The sequence below is a fragment of the Electrona antarctica genome (assembly GCF_951216825.1).
Source record: "Electrona antarctica genome assembly, chromosome: 6".
Lineage (NCBI taxonomy): Eukaryota > Metazoa > Chordata > Actinopteri > Myctophiformes > Myctophidae > Electrona > Electrona antarctica.
Window position 1 is genome coordinate 25,036,476 of NC_136811.1, and position 10,899 is coordinate 25,047,374.

General features: G+C 40.7%; 1 protein-coding gene across 1 annotated transcript in view; it reads right to left on the reverse strand.

Annotated features, from left to right (window-relative positions):
* cobl (cordon-bleu WH2 repeat protein) overlaps window positions 1-7,403 on the reverse strand; it is a 96,689-nt gene extending 89,286 nt beyond the window's left edge. Inside the window, exons 1-2 of the mRNA XM_079503691.1 lie at window positions 7,277-7,403; window positions 6,793-6,971 (exon numbers count right to left, since the gene is read on the reverse strand). Of these exons, the coding sequence (XP_079359817.1) occupies window positions 6,793-6,839 (47 nt within the window). The 5' untranslated portion in view covers window positions 6,840-6,971; window positions 7,277-7,403. The remainder of the gene's footprint in view (window positions 1-6,792; window positions 6,972-7,276) is intronic.
* Between the last annotated feature and the right edge of the window lie 3,496 nt (window positions 7,404-10,899).

Here is a 10,899-nt window from a genome sequence, read left to right on the forward strand (position 1 = left end):
TAGAAGTGCACATATGCTGCAAATCCCTGAGTTTAAATTTAAATCAGAGGGTCTTATACAGTACAGTAATGACGCAATAAGGGTATTACTTGTTTGTTTTTGTTTTTTACACTTTCAGAGTTAATCACTGTCTTAAGCCCAATAGGCTACTGTAGTTCCCATAGGGTTCTATACCAGGGATCTACGCAGTTTGGTGCTCCTTTTTTTACTGTACAATGTCCTCTTGCAAATAAAACTCACAACACAAGGTGTCACATTGTGAGATTTGATATTTTTTGCAGAATATTTGCCCTCAGAATAAGAGTGCTGGGGGAAAGAAAGCTGAAAAGTTGTATTGCTAGATTAGACATGAAATATCTCACTATCCGTTTCCTCAGCCTTTTCAGGAATAGTTTCAGGGGCTACAGTAATACAACAGTCGTTCTCATTCTCAAAATGGGGTCTGAGGACACCTCAAATATGAAATGTACAAAGAGACCTTTCCCTATCAGCGGTCCTATGTACTGCTACGTACAGCAATGGGAGCGAGAGTAATCCCTATCTTCTGTAATGCCTACATGTCTTCCTCTCACACAAACCCACATTCCATGGTGACTACCATCTGACAGCAGGTTTCCACAAATAGGACTGAGCCGCCCAGACCAGCTGCATAACAAGTGCCCAGACAGATACACTGTACTGTACAGTGCATGCTACATAAAGTCGGTTCAAATGATATGAAATCTGCTGAAACAAACCTACATTTGAAGGTATACTGTATACACAGTATATTTGAAAACTCCTCAAACATCTTGCTAGATATTCAACCCACTAATGATGAATACTATATTAGTAATATTACTATACTGGCAATCATAGCACTTCATAGTGAAGAGAACTTCAAGTCTACTTAGTGCTTCATGTCAGCTATTACTGGACATTCAACAAGTATAGCTTTAAAGATAAAACCTAAACTGTGGATGTATGTGGAACAAAGTTTAACAGCTGCAGCATATTATATTGTACCTACCATAAACTAACACCTCTTTCAACCACATAAAATGAACAAAGGTTAGGCAGGTTTACAGCGACTGAATTTATTTCTAGGACATTCAGTCAATGTGTACTTTGAACAAATATACACTCAGTTGGGCGTTTATAGAGCTCATGGAAGAATTTCATCTACAAACACCCACACTATATTTAAAATGTAGGGATGGGCACTCACCAATAATGCCCACCTTAGAGACTGCCACCACGCTCCATGAGTTAAATACAAATATCACAAAACAAAACAAATTGACATATTTAAAACATCAAAACCTCAATAATCCAGATGTGAGGGTATAATGGTTGTCCTAAAAATGGAATTTGTACACTAAATACAAATAGTCTCTAAGGAAATGGAAAAACAGGAGGGAAGTCCTTTAGTCAGCAGAGTTTAGCTATAGAGCGACCACACAAACCCTGAAAGCCTGTGGTCTGGACCTAAATACAGCAAACATGGAGCAGGGTGTGTCTTTGAAGCACTGGGTGGGAAGGCCGCATCTGTGTCTGTCTCGTAATCTCCCATCATTTGGGACCCCGGCAGGAAAGGGTTGGTGCAGAAGGATAACATTATTTTACAGTAGCCTAATCTCTGAAAGTATTTTAAGAAACTGTATTAGCTAAGCTGACAGATATGTATTCATAATATACTACTAAAACGTTGTATCCACTCACTGGCTAATGGATCTGTTAATTGCCTCCATGTTAACACCCAGGGTCAGGCAAGCATGTATGCAGTTCTTCATGCATATATGCACTTCACGAAGAAGTGATTCAAGGACGAGGCTATCTTGTGCTGTTTTCTGAATGAGGTCACAAGGTTGTTATTTGTTGGTTTAATTTATCTTGTTAGTGTGGACTTGGCCTTCAGCAGAGTTGGTTTCAAACATAGGCAAGGACAGTGCAAAATAAAATGAAACAAATAAAAATAAAAAGCAGATGCATGTAGAAGTAAATAAACTGACATGCCTAACACCAGGTGGATGTTCAACACAAATCAGTATATCAAAGAACTGATTAGGTCTCATTGTATTTGATTAAACACTTTATCGACTGATGTAGAAACATCAGAATCATGAGCAATTTCTGTGACTTGAGAGTGTGAATTCAGGCAGGTGGAGTGAGGATAAATACATTAAAGGCGTCTAAGAGGGCGTTGGTGGATAATCAACCAAGTTCTGGAGCACACGGATACAATCAAGTCCTTTTATGTGGGCAAATAAAACTCACCGCATTTCATCGCTACTGCGTCTTCATTAGAGTCATGAGTCATGAGAACTTGTAAAAAAAAAAGTCTGTAAAGCTCTTTGAAGAATGAAAAAAAAGGAATGCAACATTTCAATGCCAGAGCATCTCCGTTCATTAGGGATGCAATGGACTACATTTAGACTTTAAGATTAACTTGACCTACAAACACCATTTTAAACATTTAAGAAGTGAGTAAGCTTTTGCCTTTTAAATAATCTTTGGAGTATATAATGGCTGGAAGGAAGATGGAAGATGATATACTGTTAGTAGTAAGGCTGTAGTAAGATTATACATTTATACTGTGATTTAGGACTTGGCGATATGGACAATTATTGATATTGACCAATTACTTGTGGGAATGTCTATTGGTGCTTTGTTAAAATATTCACACAATGAGATTTTATATATCAATAATGCCTATATAACAGCTACAGTATGTGGGTAAACTAACATGACTTTACTACAGTAATGTAGACCCAACTTTGAGAACCCCTGCTATACTGCCTTTAAAACCAGAAGAACATTAATAATAATAATAATAATAATAATAATAATAATAATAATAATAATAATAATAATAATAATAATAATAATAATAATAATAATAATATCACAACAATATCCAAAATATGACTCTTTATAAAATGTTTTATGTAATTCTAATGGCTCAGACCATCCATGACATGGCATATTCAATACCAAGAAAATACTTTCTAGACTATATTGACATGATATATTTCTACTAATATTATTTTCACCTTAGTGCAGCTGAGTCTCTCAAATGACTGAAATGAATGGAAAAGCTGCTGTCCTTGACAGTTGGGAGACACGTATCATAACAATGCTAATACACTTATTTAAATATGTGTCAGTCTCGCTAATACGTTTTTGTGTTCCCATACCATTTATTTTATTTGCGTCCATAAAGTAAGCTAATGTGGTTCTTAGCAACTGTTAAGGCAGTTACAATTAACTCAATTAATTGTAATAACATGCAGTGTGTGTGGACTAGTTCTGCCATCAGTGTTGCTGTTGCCTAGTGGAACAAACAGTCATTTTGTCTGAGGTAGCAAACATGCCGGCTGTTGTGTCAGTCCTTAATTACAGTCTGGCAAAACTAAAAGCTAGGAGGTAAGCCTTCACTTAGTCTACTTCTCCAATACTATGCACCCACGCACGCACGCACGCACGCACGCACGCACGCACGCACGCACGCACGCACGCACGCACGCACGCACGCACACACACACACACACACACACACACACACACACACACACACCTTCCAAGATCACACATGTACACAGAAAGATGAATCTACTGGCTGCCAGCTTGGACTTCAAAGAATTTATTATTCAGATACAACTGTGTTTCATTTTCTTTCAAAGTGCCGTCTCTTTTTTGATCCAGCCTGTCGGTCCATCTGTTTTTGTGTGCTTGCCTTGCGTACGCACATGTGCGTGTGTGAGTATTTGCTGTGTGCCTGTGTACATTGTGTGCGTGTGCGTGGGTGTGTGTGTGTGTGTGTGTGTGTGTGTGTGTGTGGGTGTGTGTGTGTGTGTGTGTGTGTGTGTGTGTGTGTGTATGTGTGTGTGTGTGTGTGTGTGTGTGCGTGACCGTGCGTGCATGTGTGAGTGAGTGAGTGAGTGAGTGAGTGAGTGAGTGAGTGAGTGAGTGAGTGAGTGAGTGAGTGAGTGAGTGAGTGTGTGTGTGTGTGTGTGTGCTTATATGAGCTGTGTGTTTCACTGTAAGCAGGCTATGTAATAAAGAAGTGACTCCCTGCTTGATGACGGAAGAGAGAATCCGCAGCACAATGGGAGTTGTCATGGTGATTTATATGGACAGAAATGTCACACACTTACAGGATGAAACACTGCTTTGGCCTCCATGCCAAAGTGACACTGTGGCCAGTCCACTTTGTAATTTATCCTAAAAGCCAGTGGCTGTCTCTATTGCAGTACATCTGGTTAAGAAGAACCTTTCTTCAGCTCCCCCCCCCCCCCCCCCCCCTCTCCTTGACTACTTAATGAAAAGGTCAGAGTGAACAAACCTTAATTCTTCAGCTCACCTACGCATTTGGTTGTAGTAAAAACTTAAATAGAAATGCAATAGATAATGAAAAGGTTAGACAAGAATGAGTAAAGTAAAATACCCTTCATATTTCCCATTGTTTTCCAAAGATCCAGGTTTCTGTTCTCACTGCACTAGTTGCTGTAAGTCAATTTAATTTGCAATGGATGCAAATCCATGCAATTAATAATACAACAATAGTACTCCAATTAAAGTAGCAAAAATATAGCCTATACAGTAACCTCCCAGCCACACGTGTAAATAAAGCATTTCAAACTCCCACTCATCCGACTTCACATGGTACAGCTCTAATGACTCTAGTTGTACCGCACCTGTTCTTTACAACAAATGCTGGGACAAACTTTTAGCAGTATATTCTACACACAGAGAGGTGATATACAGTAGTAACAGTACAATCTCTGGGGAACAACAGACAAAATAATAACGTCCTAAAATAAGGCTCACAAAGTGGGGCAATATACTGGCCTTTATTCAATACTATTGTTCTTACTTCTTTCTCTATTTTGTTTCATTGAGGACTGAATGAAAAACATTTCTGGAAAGAAATATACTGTATAATAATTGTTATGAATGTGATATTAATGGTCCAATGAACAATGCATGTGCTCTCTGTATTTGTACAAGATTCAGCTAAGTAAGCCAGGTTACTGTGCTGCTCTAATGAGGATGTACAACTGACTTATGACAACAATGAGCTTCAGACTAGAGTGACAGACACAGAGAGAGAGAGAAACAGAGAGCTAGAGAGATAGAGACAGACAAGAGAGGGGGGCAGAGAGAGAGTGAAGATTGCAGGGGGAGTGTTCAGCAACTGGTGTCTTTAAATAACTAGTATATTTATCATGTGCTCTCTTGCATGTTGCAGATAGTATGAAAGCAGCAGCCTTTAAGTAGTGCAGATCTATGGCTGGTCAAGGATAAGTGCGTGGGAAAGAGACATGACTTTCTGTAGCACTGTAACATATATAGCCGTATACCATACTACAAAGGATAACTTTGGGTGATCTGTTTACACTTAGACATGAGATGATTTTGTAACTTCTACATTAAAAACATTGGGGTAAAAGAGCAAGTTGTCATTGTTTTAGTGAGTTCACTTCTCATGCCGTTTGCTTGCATATATAGAGGGCAAGTGCATGTCCTGAAAAAGCATCATAATATTGGTGGCTTGATGACCTGTAGGACTACGGACTTACTTTCCATCCATTGTAAACATACAATGATGACCAGATTATAGAACTCTAAATACTGGTCTTCATAACCAACAACATACTACTGTATACTGCAGTTCAAGTACAATAAATCATGTCATGTTATATGTATTGCTAGAGGTTGTATTATACAGTGAAAGTGTTGTTTCCCTCATATCTACTAAGCTACTCTTCTTACGGTCTACAGTTATCACAGAGGATGCAAATAAAAGAAAGGGTGCAAACAAAATGGGTGTCATATCCCTTGCTGAGTCGTCTCCATGCAGGTACAGAATATGGAGTTGCAAAGCCATCTATGCAGTATAAACTCATATCACTCATTGTCACTTTATCCTTTTGTAACTCTTGAGAGTCCATTTGGTTATACACTCTTTGACATGAACACTGGGAATTGTCCTAGCACAATGTGAATCAAGTGATGGGTTAACGGCTAATCAAAGAAGACGGTCCAAATGCAGTTAGCAGCGTGAGCCATGAGCCCCAAACGAAACAAAACAAAAGGCACTTTTGTGGAGAGTAGCCACAGTTGTTGTTGTTGTTGTTATTCAACCAGCAAGTTTAGTAACGGACCAGCCTGTTGGCTAGCTTACCCTCCTAAAATGTTTTTGCTTACTGTGCTCACTGTTTGTGTATGACAAAACTGAGACTGTGTTAGGTCAGTGCAGCACATACAGGTTAACCAATCTGGAATTCTCTCTGTTGTTTGACTCACTGCCTGGACAGAAAATCTGTTTGACTGACCACTGCTGTTAATGTTATTTTTGTGTGTGGACAAATATAGCTATGTATTTGTAAGTACAGATAGGTAGGTAGGTAGGTAGGTAGGTAGGTAGGTAGGTAGGTAGGTAGGTAAGTAAGTAAGTAAGTAAGTAAGTAAGTAAGTAAGTAAGTAAGTAAGTAAATAAATAAATAAATAAACAAACAAACAAACAAACAAACAAACAAACAAAGTGGTAGCCTGACACTCAGGGAATCAGGTTGGCCAACTTGGCCTACAGATAAACTGCAGTACAAGGCACAGCTATTAAAAGTGTAACTTAACTTGTGTTCACTTTGCTTAATGTTTTGTGTACAGCATATTGAATTCCCTTGTTGTTGAAATGTGCCATACTATACAAATAAACTGGCCTTGCCTTTGCAAATGTTATTGTTATTAGGTTATTATTAAGCCTGAATAGTTTTTTTTTTTTTTTTTACGTTTAGAGGGAAAACTTACCCTATGGGAGGTTTGGTGGCCGTGATGGAGACTTCACCGTAGTCCATGGTATGAAAATGAAATGTGGCACTTTGATTACTGTCCAGTGTCCAACTTCAATTCAATATCAAAGATTATATGTTCCTCCTCTCTGGGCTCAAATCCCCCTGGTCTTAAACCCCACGGATATCCATGGTCACCTGCGATCAGCATGGGAAAATGTAATCAAAGATTTGTCATTTGTATGAGGTGGGAAGGTGGGACATTTTAGTCTAATATAGCGTAACGTAATAATAATCCAACAAGTGTGTGTGTGTGTGCAATGCAAGAAGATGACACAGTCAGTCACTGGCTGCCCGCAACAAGTATCCACGTAGCGCGTCACCTTAAAATAATAAGCCTGACCTCGGCTCGATCTCTCCCCTCGCCTCTCCTCTCTCAAAAACATTACATAAATAAATAAACCCCTTGAATGGAATTATTTCCTCCCGCGATGTAAACTTACTTTTGGCTAAAATGTTGCACAGACTCATTCATACACACTTGCTTGCTGTTGTCAACGCAGCCTTTAATATAATCCTTCTTCTCTCTCCTCTGACTGGTTGCCTGGCTGACACTGGAGTGATTCCCCTTGTGCTGCTGCTGCTCTCAGCCCGCCTTCGTCAGCAGCAAAGCGGGCTCACTTTCTTGTCGTACGCCGGTGTCGCGCCCCGAGAATAGCCGATCCACAAGCCCACAACGCGTCGCGACCGCGACGCGTTGTGGGCACTAGTGGGCTTGCGGATCGGCTATTCTCACGCCAATCGTCCCCCCCGCTATCATTTGGGAATTCATTGAAAACAGACTGTTGTCGACACGACGAGGCACCAGCTGGCCACTGTGGCCACCGACTCTGTGTGTGCGTGTGTGTGTGTGTGTGTGTGTGTGTGTGCGTGCGTGTGCGTGTAACTTTTATTATTGTTATTTTTTTAAGCTTTGAAGGGAAATGTATAAGTATTAAGGTGCAATTTGTGAACTTATAGTGCATGTTAGGTTGTTGGCAGGTAGGCTAAATGATTATAATGAAAAACTTTTCAAATAGGCTACATAACATTTCCAAACCAACTCAGAGAGTGCAGTTTTTCACATGACCCAAAGAAAATTGCCAAATCATTCAATTAGTATTATTATTTTAATTAGTCGAAATTCAAACCTTTCTCCCGGCATGCTTTGTAACAACATCCTCCCTCCTGCACAAGTGTATTAATGACACAAGGGGTCACTCTACAACCATGGCATTTAGGCATAGGAGTCAAAAGTAGAATATTTAAGGGACCAAGCAGTCCTGAAAGCCCGTATTGTTTAATTCCTGTGCATTCGATGGGTGGATTCATAATTCCATACTACATCGGGTGTTTTAAAGGACCAAGCAGTACCTTATTGTTTTTGTCTGTTTTTTTCTTCTTCTCCTTCCGCCAAAATAGCAGTTCTGGCTGAACCGTGCAGTCGGTTTTCGCGAAACTCTGCAACATGGTACAGGGCCATGCCAAACGGTGATGATGCGAAGCCCATGACCATTGGCCAAAGGGTGGCACTTCGACACACATATGCGTCTCATTATGCCGAACGAGTATCTTGCTCTTACTTTTGACATCTAACCTCTAGATCACCTGCCATTTTGAATTATATGAAAATCAGTTAAAAGGCATCTCCTCCCAGGATCTTTGATCAAAATGCGCGAAAAGTTCTACACGTGAACTTTGGACCTATACGGACAAGGGAATCTATAGTACTTTCTTTTAAGTGAAAAAAATGAAGGTTTTATGAGCCAATGAAAATTGCTGTTTTGTGAAAATTCTTCTTTTGTCAATAATACATGTACATGCAGCGTCATATGCTTATGAAACTTTACAGTATAGTAGAGGGTCATTCCAAATAGCACTGAAACCAGCCTTACTCCAATTGGCCAAAGGGGAGCGCTATAACAATTTATTTTAAATGAAACCTTTGAACAGGCATAACTCATGCCTCATTTGGCCAAAAGTCATGGCACTTGTTTCCACATGTTCTTTGACTCATGGGGAACACATCTGTCACTTTGACCAGTAGGCTCCGCCCTCAGACATTCCACCATTTTCAGCAGTTTGAAAAATGCTTATACCTGATTTTCTGCCTGGATCTTTGAGCGATTTGCGTGAAACGTTGTACACAAAATCTATGGACCATTATCTGAAATCCCAGTTGAAGATAAGTTTGTATTTGCAAGAATTAACAGAAAACACACTGTACAAATGGATGATGATCCCCAAAACCAGGACACATAATTGTTATCAAAAACACTGAAAGATTAAACTGTTTACAATGGAACAACTTATTGTGTCCAGATAGCTCAGTTGGTAGAGCTCTTGCCTTTGGACCACAAGATCATAGGTTAAAATCTGGGCAGTGTATGACTAGCATGGCTTTGGCTTGAGTGCTGGAAGTCATGGGAATTGATGGTGTGGTGTTAATTGTACTCTAATTACAGCAAATGACAGCTTTAGTAATTGTTCATGCAGTTTTTTTTATGAATACAAAAATGTATACAAAGCCAATCTGTAATGTAATACACTGTCTGGATGTCATCATGAATGGGATTAAAAACGGTAAACGGAGTAGTTTGTAATCAAAACCAGCTGTGTTTGGAGGATGATGCAGCAGTGGGACTCAAATGGGTGAGCTTCATTTTTATTGGCTTTTATTTATGTGGGCCTCGACACGTCATCACGCAGTACGTTTTAGTTTTCAGGAAGTAATTAAAATTCGATCTTTGTGGAATTTTTATGTAAAAATACACAAAAATGAAAAAATTGTCAGGTATGCATTATGATGACCACAGATGTGGTCTAAAAGTGTGAAACAATTATTTTTCATTTCACTACACCTGTGCTGTGTTGCTTCTATTCTATTACAGTGTTCATAGAACAATATCTAAAGAATGCAGTATATGAATGTGGTGAGCCTGAACAGTCTGCCAAACACATAATTAACACCTGTCCGCTGTGCAGACCATCTAAAAAACTATCTATTTTGGGAAATGATACCCAAAACCAGGACACACATGATTGTTATTAAAAACTGGCACTTTTATTTTGGGAGATCTATTTTGGGAGATGATACCCAAAACCAGGACACACATGATTGTTATTAAAACTGTCAGGAGTGAGGTTTAGATTGAACCCAGGATGCAAAGCCACAGTAGACAGAGTAGATTTAAGAATTTAATAACACAAAATAGGCAAATCTTACAGTAACAACCAGGCAGGAGAACAGTAGTCCAAACATGCTAATATACAGAGCAGAATGCAGGCAGAACAGCAGCAGTCCAACAAATACAAGGCTTACTGTGTAGAAATGCAGGCAGTAAAGCAGGATGTCCAAAACCGCAGAGTCCAAGAACAAGCGAGACCAAACACAAGGGTGACAAGGTATAACCTGACAGTGAGTGTGTGAAACGTCCCACCACGCTGGCCGTAACATTTGCTCAGACACTATGACAAATTGTCCATTCATTGCTGCTGTCAAAATCTGCATTTAAGTTCCTTTGTAATTTATCCTGATTTATAATGTTGTGTTTGATGTATTGTTTCTGACTGTATTTGTGTATTGTAACCTCTGGAGGAGACGAGGCGGTCAAGACGTCGTCGAGTGGACGGCCGGAAGGCCGAGACGAGGCAGACAAGACGTTGTCGGGTGGACGGCCGGGAGGCCGAGACGAGACGGTCAAGACGTTGTCGGGTGGATGGCCGAGACGAGGTGGCGATGTCATCCGGTGGACGGCCGGGAGGCCGAGACAAAGCAGCGATGTCATCCGGCGGACGGCCTGGAGGCTCAGGAGACGGGGCTGCAGGAGACGAGGATGCTTCAGACTCCGGAGATGGGACCCCAGAAGACGCTGCAGACTTAGGAGACGAGGACGCTGCAGACTCAGGAGACGGGACCCCAGAGGATGCTGCAGGCAGAGGCGATGCCGGAGGTGCTGCAGGCAGAGGCGAGGTGCTGCAGGCAGAGGCGATGCCGGAGGTGCTGCAGGCAGAGGCGATGCCGGAGGTGCTGCAGGCAGAGGCGATGCCGGTGGTGCTGCAGGCAGAGGCGATGCCGGAGGTGCTG